The sequence below is a fragment of the Microcaecilia unicolor genome, chromosome 8, assembly GCF_901765095.1.
Source record: "Microcaecilia unicolor chromosome 8, aMicUni1.1, whole genome shotgun sequence".
NCBI classification, from domain to species: domain Eukaryota; kingdom Metazoa; phylum Chordata; class Amphibia; order Gymnophiona; family Siphonopidae; genus Microcaecilia; species Microcaecilia unicolor.
Genome location: NC_044038.1, coordinates 245248964 through 245263227, shown reverse-complemented (window position 1 = coordinate 245263227; position 14264 = coordinate 245248964). Strand labels below are relative to the sequence as shown.

Genomic DNA, 14264 nt, shown 5'->3' with positions numbered 1-14264 from the left:
CTCTTCACCTTCTCACCGAAAAGATGATCCCCCCGGCAAGGGATATCCGCAATTTCTGCTGAGTTCGTTCCTCCAGGTTAGAGGCATGCAGCCATTAGAGTCTGCGCATCACTATATCGATAGCAGAAAATCTGGATGTCACATCCGCAAGTATCGTAAATGCCCCTGGACAGGAACTTGCAACACACCTTCTGCTGCCTGACCACTTGGCGAAAAGGCTCGGCCTGTTCCGGTGGGATTGCATCAACCAAGCTCTCAAGCTGCCACACTGAGTTCTGCAAATGAATGCTCGTGAAGAGCTGGTACGACTGAATTTTGGAAGCGAGCATGCCAGCCTGATACGCCTTCCTCCCAAAAGAATCCAAGGTTCTATGTTCTCGCCCCGGGGGCGCCGAGGCAAAGTTCCTAGAACTCTTAGCTCTTCTGAGAGCGGAATCCACCACCGCAGAGTCATGAGGCAACTGAGGCCGGACGAAACTGAGTTCCCCGTGGATCCGATACTGGGATTCAGCTGGACAAGAAAGAGGCTTCTCCCAGTTCCTCATCAGCACTTCCCTGAGTGTATCATGAAAAGGAGCTGTGGTAGAAGACTTAGGTGGAGATGGATAATCCAGGACCTCGAGCATCTTGGCCCTGGGCTCATCCACAGTCTCCACAGGGAAGGGAATGGCCTCAGACATTTCCCGCACAAAAGATGAAAAAGACAAGCTCTCCGGAGGGGAGAGCTGTCTCTGAGGTGAGGGGGTCGATTCAGATGGAAGACCTAGAGAATCCTCGGCAGAGAAAACTCCATGACCCCCATCTTCATCAGATGAGCCATCATCGGATGGGGCTAACAACTCAGAAAGAGCAGCCCGGATCTGAGCCCGTCTCAACATGGAGGTGCGGTGACCTTGATGACGGTGTCGAGAAGTCGACTCCCCAGGAGTCTCCGGTGAAGCTTCCTCCACCGAAGGCAATGGAGAGTCGACCCGGGGGGCTACCGACCCCGATACCGGAAGCGGTACTGGAGAAGGAGACCTCACCACCGGCGAAAGGCACGGTGCCGCAGGAACCTCCGGCGCGCAAATGGTGCAGCACCGCTTCCATAAAATCAGGAAAAATAGCCTTGATGCGCTCATCCACAGAAGCTGTTGGGGAAGGATGCGATGTCGGTAGGGCTTCAGAGGAAGAATCTACAGAAGCTGGGGAGCCGGTACAGGACTGCCAGACGACCGTCGTGTCGACACCTCCATTACAGAGGGAGAGCGATCCTCACGGCATTGACGCTTCTTGTGTGCCGAATGCTTCGACGACCCGGAGCTCGTGGTACCGTGTCGAGAAGGAGAACGATGACGGTGGTTCCTGGCCTTCGCCCGATGCCCGTCATCGAGACTTCTCGGTACCGGCGAGGAAGACGTGGAATCCATACGCTTCCTCGGGGCCGGGTCCGATACAGGTCGGTCCCGGGGGGCCTGCAAAGCAGGAGGCGCCGAGGCAGGTGGAGACCCACTCGATGCATCACTGTTCCAGCGTGCATCGGTCTCTTGGCAGTCTTGACCTGGTCTCCCTATGCCAACGCTGCACTCGACGTCAACGGTACCGACGCCAATGCCTAGGAACCGGACCCGAAAAGCTTCTCTCTCTCGGGCCTCTCTGGAAAGCTGGGTGCGCTTTTTCATTTTAAGGCACAACTTACAGCTCTCCTGAAGATGGTCTGGCCCAAGGCACTGAAGGCACCAGGAATGCGAAGCAGTGCCAGAGATGGTCCGGTTGCAGCAGGTGAATGGCTTGCAGCCGCTGGGCGTCTTCGATGATATGGAGAGAAAAATAGCCTCCGTGAAATCAAAGGACGTGATTGTGTCAAAAAAGTGGACACAAAAAGAGGAAAAACCCCGACCAAGCGACCTAACTACGGTCGCAACGAAAATAAGAAAACTTATAAGCGGGAAAAGAAACTAAACTAAGAAAATTAAAGGGAATTTTTTTTAAAAAACAGTACCCATTAGGGAACGAACAATCTTCGACGACGAAGAAAAGAAGAAACTTTACTCCGGGAGCGAGGAGACGCGAAGCACTGTAGAGAGGACTCCGTGTCGCCTCAGATGCGGAAAGAAAGAACTGAGGAGCGTGACCGCGCGACGGGCGGGAAACTACGTGCGCGCATGTGCAGTGGGAGCGCCACGCACGGTGGAACGTTCCAGAAGAGACTTTTGTAGATTTTTACTAAAAATCCTCCGGGGGCCGACGTGACGTCACCCACACGTGAGAATATCAGCCTGCTTGTCCTCGGAGAATTCCATGAATATTGTACGAGCCAGGTTTACATTCATGCATTAAACATAAATATATGGAATATAGAAATTTCAAATACACCAATAAACAAAGGTAAATTATCCAATAATTAGTCCCCAATATGATCCAAGGACAAAGAAATTAATCAATAAGATAAGAAATAAATTAAAAAAAAAGATTAGCAAAACATGCTAGAAGCAGAAGCATACATTTTGAGCGCAGCCGGGTACATAGTGTATATTATTCAGGTATTAGGAGCTCGCTCTTTGCTACAAATAAATTCAAGTAACTTTACTGGGTCAAAGAAAAGATAATTTGAGGAATCATATACTATCATACAGCGACAAGGATATCTAAGCAGAAAAGTTCCTCTCAAATTAAGTACTCTAGATTTAAGCTGAAGAAATTCTTTCCGTCTTTTCTGAGTATCCCTGGCCAAGTCAGGGAATATTTGAATTTTTGCTCCCAGAAAGTTTTCATTAATATGGCGAAAATACAATTTGAAAATATTATTTCGGTCGAATTCGAGAGCAAATGTTACCAAAAGAGTGGTTCTCTCAGTTATAACTTCTAATGAATTTTGGAGAAAATCAGTTAAATTCATATCTGTGGGACCAGAGTCTCTTACATTTCTAACACCCGATATATATTGAACCCTGGTAATAGGTGGAAGATTATCTGAGGAAATAAGCAGAACTTCCATTAAATATTTTCTAAACATGTCCAAAGGAGAAATCATTGGAGACTTTGGGAAGCCTAACAGCCTCAGATTATTCCTTCGTAACTGATTTTCCAAATATTCAGTTTTGCAGGACTGGAAAGATTTATCCTTAGCAACAACTGCTGAAAAGTTTTTAAAAGTCTGTATTTCATTTTCCAGTACCTGAACTTTGGTTTCCATAGTCTCAATCCGAAGTACAGCTTGTTCCTGTGTTTGTTTGACCGCCGCCATTTCTCCTCGCATACTAACCAAATTTTGCTGAAGAGTGAGACTCATACCTTGAATCGCTTCCCAAATACTGTTGAGGGTTATCACAGCTGGTCTTTTTATCCCTCGAATTCTTCGGCGGTTTCACCCTGTTGTGGAAGCGGTGAGGATACGAAATTCATATCCTGTCCTCCCATTTCTGGTGAGCTCATAGGGGAAGAAGTGGCAACGGGGCCTCCAACACGAGCGGCCATGGCTAAACCACTTCCGGGTGTACCTGGTTGCTGCTCCTCCGATGCCTCTCTTTCGCGGTCGGGTTGCGGGGGGGGGGGGGGGGGCTGTATGCGAGGCAGGACTCAACGTTGCTTCCTCTACGCTATGTTCCCAACCTTGTGGTTTTAACCGAAGCATTCAACGTGGATGCTGGCGCTCGTAGGACCATCGTATCCAGAGTCGCCTGTCGTCTGTGCGGGCCTGAGGAGGTAGGTACCGCAGACTTTCCTTCCTTTCCCCATCGCGGGATCCAAGGAAGCCCCAGGCTATTGGCGCTCATCTGGTAGTCAGGAGCTAAACGAGCGCACGTCTGCTTCAGACGCCATCTTGGATCGAACCAAGATTAACCTTTTGTGCGGATGACATATTACTTTACGTGGCCAATGCTCCTAGATGCCAGCAAGGGCATTATCTATTGTACGGGCATTTGGAGATCTTTCGGGTTTGAGGGTTAATTGCTCTAAATAGGAACTACTTCCCCTTGCAGGACAACACGGGAAACCTGGGGCTTTCTATGTTACCTAGATCCCTTGCTAAAGGCGCAATGCATACCTGGCATTTTTCTAAGCACCAGCCCAATCTGTATTTTATAATTGTAATGTGTTAGATCCGCTGGAAAAAAATTAGGCGGCTGTGTGAATAGTGGAAAGATCTACCACTCTCCTTAATGGCAGGTAGCTCTAGTAAAAATGATTTTAATGCCTAAGATTTTATACTCTATACAAGCTGCTCCCATATGGATACTAAGGAAGGAGGAACGCAAGTTCCGCTGTAGAATTTGTTCATTTGTATGGCGTCAGAAAGGGGCGCGGATAGAACACCAAGGCTCACCTTAAATAAAGATTGGGGGGGGGGGGGGGGGAACTTCTGATTTCCACTTGTATAATGCAGCAGCACTTATGCATTTTATTTTTGAAGTGATCGAGAGATACTATCGTTTCCTGCCTTGTGGTGGACTGAAGGAGTAGAACCATCCCTGGTTTTTCATAAATCTTAAACATGAGCTCCAACAATAACCCTAAGATTGCCTGCAAATTAGGTTTCCTAAAACCACTGAGGAGGGCATGGAGTTGGTGGAGGGGGCACCAACAGCGCTCTCCAGATGCCTCTCCCTTTTGAGTTTGGTGGGTAATGCTGCGTTTCCGATGGGTATGGGATATTCGGTATTTACTAGATGGGGAGAGAGGGGTTGCAGACGTCTAGGACAGTTGCTTGCAAATGGAGAAGATTCTTTTATCACTTTTGCTCAAGCGAAGGAACACTGGGATTTACCAAACAGTAATTTGTTGCAGTATCTTCAGGCAAGGCACTACTGGTCCTCTTCGAGGGCTAGATATGGGGACAGGTGGACTTGGGGTGCTTTAGACACTATCTTCCTCCATATTCCCACTACTCTGAATAGACTCTTGACATGGTATAAGATCTTGACTATACCATTGGGTGACATAGAGAATCTGGTTACACACTGGAATGAAGAAATAGGCACTACCTATACAAGCCACAAATTCGGAGCACTCTTTTCTACCTTATATGAAATGGTTAAAGCAGCAGATTTACAGGAGACACAATATAAAATTATGTATAGAGCCCATATTTCTAAGGCAAAGGGGCAAAAATGGGCCTGTGGGATGATGATCAGTGCAGTAGATGCCACAGGGGTGTGAGTACATTTCTCCATTCCTTTTTAGAATACTCGACTCTCTCACTGTGGAATGAGGCTTTCCCATTGCTTAACAATGTCACACAATGAGAACTGGAATGGGACTATGCCATTCTGCTTTTGGGAGATCAATCACTCCTTTTTGCCCAAGGTCTTTCCCAACCATATATGCGTTTTTTATATATTTCCCTATTGTTGATTCGGAGAACTATTCTGCAGTTTTGGATCTCCTCTGAGGAAATACCTCTTGATATATGGCTCATGAAAATGCGAGATGTGGGCAGGTATGAAAGCCAGATTTATTCCAAGTCATTAAAGTTAGATAATAGACACTATGCCCTTTTATGGACACCTTGTTTAAACTTGATTAACAAACAAGGGATGGGGGTGGGAAGGGGTTAGGGAAGGCTAGCAGTGGGGTATATGATTAGCTGAGTGGGTTTGCATGTTGGGTGTATGTTGTGACATTTGGAAGGAGAGAGAGGTTGCCTGTAGGGAATGACTGATACGGGGCATATAGAAAATCAATGCGGAATGGCACTTTCACTCTTCTATATGTTTGACAGCTATGTTTTATAGACTTTCTGATTATTATGTATTGTCCTTATCACACAATATGTTTCTTGTGGTCACATTCTGTATTGTATTAATAAACATAATAAAAAAAAAAATCCCAAACAATTCAGATTTGGAGGCATTCATCTTAAACCCAGAGAGGACTCATATACTAGCAGAACTGATAGAAGAGTCTTTAAAGACAACCATGGATGGCCAATGGTCAGTAGGATATCATCAGCAAAGAGATATTTTAAAACTCCTCCTCATCCACCTGAATCCCTCTAATGTCACTGTTAAGTCGTATACAGTAAGCTAAAGGCTAGGAGTTTAGCAAGGAAATAGGTCTCTTCACAGCTGCCATTGGTGATAGAGACAAATTTTAAGGTCTAGTAGTATCCCAAGATTGTTTGAATTTGTGGGATCAAGGTGAGTGATGAGTCTAGTAGTATCCCAAGATTTCTGACCTGTGAGGTTGTTTGAATTTGTGGGATCAGAATGAGTGATGAGTCTAGCAGTATTCCCAAGATTTCTGACCTGTGATTTCAGGGGGAGTTCATGTTTCCCAAATGTATTTTGAAGTCGGGTATTTGTCCACTTGTGTTAGGTGACCAAAGATCTCCGTTTTACTTGGGATCTGGAAGAGTTTCTTGGTGTTTGCCCATTCCTGAGTTGAGGATAGGCAGGCAGTCAGTTTACTCAGAGAAATGAAGATCTGGTTCCATGGGTATGAGTAGTTACACACCATAAGTACAGATGTAGAATGTTGTGCCCATCAACGGAAGCAGCTCAGCCAGAGTCATGAGGTAGATATTAAAATAAAATAGGAGACAGTATGGATCCTTGTGCACTCCACAGTTTAATGCCCAAGGTAATGATGTGTTGTTGCTGAACAGAACTGATTGTTGTCTGTCTGACAAATAGGATTTGAAATATGTAAGTACTGTGCCAGTGATACCTATTTCTGCCAGTCTTGTAAGCATGATATTATAATCCACCGTGTGAAAGGTGGATGAAAAATCCAGCAACACTAGTATCGAGGCAGATCCCATGTCACGATTTCTGTATAGATCATCTAGAAGGGACACAAGAACTGTCTCTGTTTTGCACCCAGGTCTGAAGCCAGACTGACATGGGGTCTAAGCTAATTACTTTCAATTAACCAGTCGCTGAGCTGAATGCAGACTGTCTTTTCTATAAGTTTTGCTAGGAAAGGAATGTTAAGAGGACTGGTTGATAGTTTTTGAGCTTGTCCTGGTCAAGTGAGATCTAGGTGTCAATGTAGACAATATGCTGAACCTGTCCAGTGGGTGGCGGTGGCCAAAAAAGCAAACAAGATGCTATGAATTAAAAATAAGACCAAGAATATTATAATGCATTTGTATAGCTCCATGTGTGACTTCACTTTGAGTATTGTGTTCAATTTTGGTCACTGTAGCTCACAAAAGGATATAATGGAATTAGAAAAGGTTCAAAGAAGAGCAATCAGAATGATAAAGGGGACGAAACTCCACCCATATGAGGAAAGGCTAAAGAGGTTACAGGTTCTTCACAATGTTGATTGGTGTAGATCAGGTAAAAGTAAATCGATTTTTCACTCTTTAAAAACTACAAAGACCAGGGGACACAATCAGTACATGGAAATACTTTTAAAACAAATAAGAGGAAATAGTATTTCACTGAAAAGAATAGTTAAGCTCTGGAATTCGTTGCTGGAGAATGTGGTAACAGCATTTGCTTACTTGGGTTAAAAAACTATTTGGACAAGTTCGTGAAGGAAGAGTCCATAGTCTGTTATTGAAATGGACAATGGGGAAGCCACTGCTTGCCCTGGGATTTGTAGCACAGAATGTTGTTACTATTGGGTTTCTGCTAAGTACTGTAACCTGAATTGGCCACTGTGGAAGCAGGATACTGGGCTAGATGGACTACTGGTCTGACCTAGTATGGCTATTCTTATGTTCTAAGCTCAGCGGGAGTCCTCTTCCTTCAGTCCAGCCAGTCAGGGATGCTGGTTGACTATCACATTTAATACTGAGGGACAGGCAAGTTCTGCAGGACTCCAGGAAACTTGCCTGTCCCTAAGATTGAAAAAAATATATATATTTAAGCACCCCCCCCCCCCCCCCCACACCACACACCCACGCTTGGCAGTAATGCAGTTGGATGACTCCTGCTCAGCTGAATCAGCCCCATCTCCTTTAAATTTTCTGTATGAATTTAATATAATTGATATCTTCTAGAGGCATAGCCTTTTTGACAGCGTCTGAATCCATTTGTTGTGGATTGTTTTAGGAAGGTGCGGGTCATGGAGGCTTCTCCAGAAGAATGTGTTCAGGCTGTTCATCTGAGAAGAGTACTTCTACAGAAGGTACAGGACAGTTTTGCCAATGTAGAAGGATGAAGAAGAGCTCTGTGGTCCTAATGATGGAGCTGGAGAAGGAAGTATGTGGTACTGGAAATTGAGCATGTGCTGAACAAGGGGAAAGCTGAAAAACAATATTGTGGTGAAGACTACTGCAGATTTTTGAAAGAGCTAGAATAAAAAAAAGGATTACACTTCTCCTATACCATCTTCATTGGCTCCCAGTTGAAGCCAGAATAAAACTTAAGATTCTCACTCTGACACAAAGTCTTACATTTATTGACTCCATCATATTTAGCCAATCTCATTTTACCATACTCTCCCATACGAACACTTCGATCACAGAATTCAAACACGTGGGATAAAACATAAAGGAATCCTATTCAGAAGGAATGGATCCTAAGGAGCTTAGCCGAGATTGGGTGGCAGAGCAGCCGGTGGTGGGAGGCGAGGATAGTGCTGGGCAGACTTATACGGTCTGTGCCAGAGCCAGTGGTGGGAGGCGGGGCTGGTGGTTGGGAGGCGGGGATAGTGCTGGACAGACTATACGGTCTGTGCTCTGAAGAGGACAGGTACAAATCAAGTAGGGTATACACAAAAAGTAGCACATATGAGTTTGTCTTGTTGGGCAGACTGGATGGACCATGCAGGTCTTTTTCTGCCGTCATCTACTATGTTACTATGTCACTCCAAAAGGCCAGATGGGCGTCTACCAGAACCTCAGCTTTCTTTTTTCTAGCCCCTTCACTTTGGAACTGCCTTCCAAAAACTATTAGAATAGAAGAGTCCTTTATTCACTTCCATAAATTCCTGAAAACTATTTGTTTCAGCATACGTTCGACAATAATCTGGGATGAAAGGGAAAAACAGACAGAATGAATATGTATTAACTAGTAATATGTATAATTATATTTTGGCATGGATGGTTGTCTATTGTCTACATACCTTTTAATATGGATTTTTTTTTTGTTTTGCTGTGCTTTTCTATCAAATTAATGGATTTCCTGTATGTTTTATAATTTTCTTTTTTAAGATGTAAACTGTTCTGTTTTGCGAATGCAATAAGAATGGTATAATAAATAAATAAACTATAAACACATTCTGTGTGGCTGGGGACAGTAGTAATCATCTGAAGTTGAAGAATAGCCGTGAGGGTTACCTTAACAGGAGCTGGAGGTAATGGAGTACCAAAGCTCCTTACAATTTTCTTGTAAGTGCTTACTTTTGTTGATCTTCTTGAGCTTTTTAGCCTGTGGATAAGCTATCAACTCTGTGTGGTGAATGACGATGGAGTGGATTCACAGGAACGTTTAGAAACCATGACATTATCAGACATTTTAGAAGACATGCTTGTCTCATCATTACAGCCCTATGGCAGTATGGATGCCATCGAAGTTGCAGAGTGAGACCGCTTAGGTGGTTTATTTTGCAGTTCAAGTTTAGGGGATTCCCCTGCACTAAGCTAGGAGAGCATTTCCAGGTAGGCAGCCTGTGAAGAAGGCTACCAATTGTATCTGCATTTTCTTGTGGACAAGAGAATACAAATGACAGACTTTACTAGGTATGCATTAGAACAATCAAACACTGAGGTGCTATTGTTCATAAGGTCATTTATTTTCTACTTTTACTTTATTTTGTATTTTTAGTTTTCTTATTTTAGTTTTATATACGTTATATTTTTGTTTGTTTTTAGGTGGATGTATTACACTGTTTCAGACAAAGAAGTCTAGACATATACACACTTGTAAAACAATCTTTTTATACTTTTCTTCAATAAGCCAGCTAACATCCCCATTGCTCTTCTTTGCTTAAATCTGGTACGCAGTTGGACACTGCCTCTCTTTTTGAGTACAATAAAATGAAACATCTTAATAGGTAACCTAGAAGGAAAGTGCAGCTGAGAAATATAATATAGACGGACAACATCCTCAACATGCAGTCTTAAGTGTTGTTACTCACATGACTGTTGGCCTGGGGTTGGCTCCTGTAACATTTCATGATTTCTTGAAAAGTTCTATCTTCTTTAGTCACCTGGAAAAATCAATAATGCTGAATTAAAAAAAGTACAAAACAAAAGGAAGACAATCATAATTCAACCAGATTTAAATAATCTAGGTTTATTAAATGGCTTTGGTATACGTAACTGAGGCAGAAGAACTACAAAGGCCAGCCTAACAGGGCAGTTATACTACCATATGTTTGCAAAGGGGAGTCATATTTCTATTACTAAGGCCAGCTGGGACCAATAGAACTGAGATTTAATCTGATGGACAGCACAGGCAGGTTGTGTCTTGCTGTGCTTGGCTGAAATAATAAGAATCTAGTTCTTTTATAGTGTCTTTGTTCAAGATATTCTAACAGACAATACAGACCTTACTTAACATTGCTTAAATGAATTTGAAGAACAAAAGGAACTCAAATGAAATGCATTTCAAACTCATTTGAAGAACAATTAAAAAATTACTACACTATACAGAAAATTGTTACATAAACATAAGAAATGTCATGCTGGGTCAGAGCAAGATCAATTAAGCCTAGATCCCATTTTAGCTAAGACCCAGGCAGAGCACAGAATCATATGCATATGCTGGAGAACATATTGACATCTGTCTAGTTAAGAAATGCCCTTCTTTGCTTGGTATTCTATAAGGACTGATAAAGGATGATCCTTGGGAGATCAGACTCGATTGTCAAAGTTGATTAGGACCATAAAGACTGAAAAAGAGTTATGGGTTCATTCTTTAGAGGGACTGCTAGATCAGATAACAGGGCTGTAAGAGCCAACTGTCAAATTTGGGAACACCAGCAAACCGTTTGCAGAATTTCAGTGACCACCATACATCTGGTAACACTGGGACCTGAGGAGAGAATAAAAGGCTGGATTCTGTATTAATAATGGGTTGCAGCATTGGAAAGCAAAGGTATTTTTAGTAATTTGGACAAACTGGAATGTGAGTGTAAGCATGCTTGAGATATAGTGGACACATCCAGCCCTTGTTGTTCAACTGGGGAAGAATGGTGGAAATAGTGTTCATCTGAGTTTTTCTTTGACAAGAAATAGACACAAATCTCTTAGATTCAAGATGAGAAAGTGGTTAGGGTGGGGAACTGAGGAAGGTGAAATTAGGCCTTACCTGCTAATTTTCTTTCCTCTAGACCCTCCAGACCGGGTCAAGACGCGTGGGTTATGCTCGCCTACCAGCAGAGGGAGACTGAGAACACTAACTTCAACTATGTACATATAACCTGTGCCCATCCCACAAAAGCCAGTATACGCTTAGCAAAGCAGAGAAAACCCCCTGCACCTGAACTCTGAATCTAGAAAACCCCTGTACCTGGAAAACCAATAGTCAACACCAACAGTGTGCTCAGACAGACGGAACGTCAGCGCCCCGCTCTGTCAAGTATTATGACGAAGAAAACTCTCCGACCCAGTGAAAGATAAAAGGAATAGTCATAGCAGAACACGGCTCAATACTTCTGATACGAACAATATCTCTGAAATCCATAGGGCGGGCTCTTGACCGGTCTGGAGGGTCTAGAGGAAAGAAAATTAGCAGGTAAGGCCTAATTCACCTTCCTCAGCGACCCTCCAGACCGGTCAAGACGCGTGGGAAGTACCAAAGCAGTAGAAACTTAAGGGTGGGACCCTCGCAACGCAGAAGACAGCACAGCCGCTCCAAAACATGCATCCTCTTTGCATGAACATCAATCCTATAATGCTTCACAAAGGAATGATATGGACGACCATGCCGCTGCTTTACAAATGTCCTGCGGAGGAACAAAAACTACTCTCCGCCAGGAAGCCGCAACCCCCCCGAGTTGAATGCGCCTTAAGTAACGGGGGCACCGAACGCCGCCTCAACAAATAAGCCAAGGCAATAGCCTCCTTCAACCACCTGGCCAGAGTCCCCTTGGAGGCCGCAGCTCCTCTCTTGGGACCTCCAAACAAAACGAACAACCTATCCGAAGCCCGGAATTCCTCGCTTTCTGCTCAAATAGGACCGCAAGGCGCGCCGAACATCCAACTTATCCAACCGACGCTGAGAGGCATCCCCCGAACGATCCCCCAACACCGGTAACGAAATCACTTGATTCACATGGAACGCTGAAACCACCTTAGGAACAAAGGAAGGAACCGTCCTCAAAGTCACTTTCCTCTTTCGCAAAGGACAGAAAAGGCTCCCTACAAGACAAGGCTTGCAACTCTGAAACTCTCCGAGCGGAAGCAATGGCCACCAGAAAAACTGTTTTCAAGGTAAGATCCTTACATGTGATGGACGCCAATGGTTCAAACTGAGGACCCACCAGAGTCTCCAAGACCAAATTCAAATCCCAAGGCGGAACCAGCGGACGACGGGGCGGCCGAATCACTTCACTGCCCTCAGGAACCGCCCTACGTCCGGAGAAGCTGCCAAGGGAGACTCCTCCAATCTTACCTTTGAAACAAGACAAAGCAGCAACCTGCACCTTCAGGGAAGAAAGGGAGAGCCCCCTGTCCAAACCATCCTGCAAAAACTCCAAAACCTCCATCACCGAAGCCCGCAAAAGGGACAACATTCCGTTCAAGACACCAACTCTCAAAGATGCGCCACACCCGCACATAAGCCACGACGTGGACTTCTTACGCGACCGCAACATTGTATCAATGACACTGGCCGAGAAACCCTTCTTTCTCAATCTGTGCCTTTCAAGAGCCAAGCCGTAAGCAAGAATGGAGAGGGTCGGCCATCTCGATCGGACCCCTGCACCAGTCTCACCCGAGACCCCAGGGGAAAAGGATCCTGCACTAACACCTCACCAGATCTCCGTACCATGGCCGACGAGGCCAATTGGGCGCTATCAGAATCACTAAGCCGGGATGACGACCGATCCGCTGTACCACACGGCCCACCAGCGGCCATGGCGGAAACACATAGAGCAACTGCTGAGTCGGCCACGGCAGAACCAACGCGTCGAGACCCTCGCTCGAGCATCTCTTCGACGACTGAGTACCGCGCGACCTGCGCATTGTCGTCCGATGCCATGAGATCCAACCACCGGCCGACCCCACTGCAACACTATCCGCTCGAACACTGGGATGAGAGCCCACTCTCCGGATCCAACATGTGCCTGCTCAGATAATCCGCGTCCACATTGTCCACTCCTGCTACGTGCCTGCCGAAAGAGCCTGAAGATGAGCCTCTGCCCACCCCAACAACTCCGCTGCCTCTAACGGCTAATTCCCGGCTCTTCGTCCCCCCCTGCGCGATTCACATAAGCGACGGCCGTGGCATTTGTCGGAAAGAACTCTTACCGCCTTGCCCTCTAGCAACTCTGGAAGGACCGAAGAGCCAACCGAATTGCCCGGGTCCTCCAGGCGGTTGATGGACCACGCCGCCTCGTCCGACGTCCAGCGCCCTTGGGGCCACCTGCCCTAGACAATGCGCCCCGCAGCCTGACAGACTCGCATCCGTGGTCAGTACCACCCAATTCGGCACCTCTAGCGGCATAACCCTTCGCTAGATTCGGAGTGTGAAGCCACCAGCGGAGGCTGCCGCCGAACCCTCTCCGGCAGCGCTAACCGCTCCTCCAACTCCTGGGACTGAGGGACCAACGAGTCAACAACGACTCTGCAACTGTCTCATGTGGGCCCTGGCCCAAGGTACTACCTCTATAGATGCCGCCATCAGACCTAACACCTGAAGATACTCCCGCGCCGCAGGCGCCCTCTGAGCTCGGAGCTGACGTATCTGAATCTGCAGTTTGGAAATGCGAGGATCCGTCAAAAACAGCCCGCCTCGCTCCGTGTCGAACCGAACTCCCAGATATTCTAGAGACGGTGACGGGCCTAGGTGCCTCTTGGCCAGATTGACAACCCAACCCAGCGACTGCAAAAAGGACACCACCCGGGCGGTAGCCTCCTCGCTCTCCGCCTGCGTCTTGGCTCGAATTAACCAGTCGTCGAGATACGGAGTGCACCAAAATGCCCTGCAACCGTAACGCCGCTGCCACGACCACCATCACCTTGGAGAAAGTGCGAGGAGCTGTAGCCAGGCCGAATGGGAGCGCACAAAACTGAAAGTGACTCCCTAACACCACAAAACGAAGAAAACGCTGGTGCGCTTCTAGAATGGGGATGTGTAAATAAGCTTCTGTCAAATCCAATGAAGTCAGAAATTCCCCTTCCTGAACCGCTACAATGACCGAGCCGCAACGTTTCCATCCGA

The 14264-nt window shown here is 45.8% G+C and overlaps 1 protein-coding gene across 1 annotated transcript in view; it reads right to left on the bottom strand.

Moving 5' to 3' along the window:
- The window catches only part of RBL1 (RB transcriptional corepressor like 1), a 389513-nt gene that overhangs the window by 63958 nt on the left and 311291 nt on the right, over positions 1-14264 (bottom strand). The window contains 1 exon segment of the mRNA XM_030211607.1: positions 10015-10086. Coding sequence (XP_030067467.1) covers positions 10015-10086 — 72 coding nt within the window.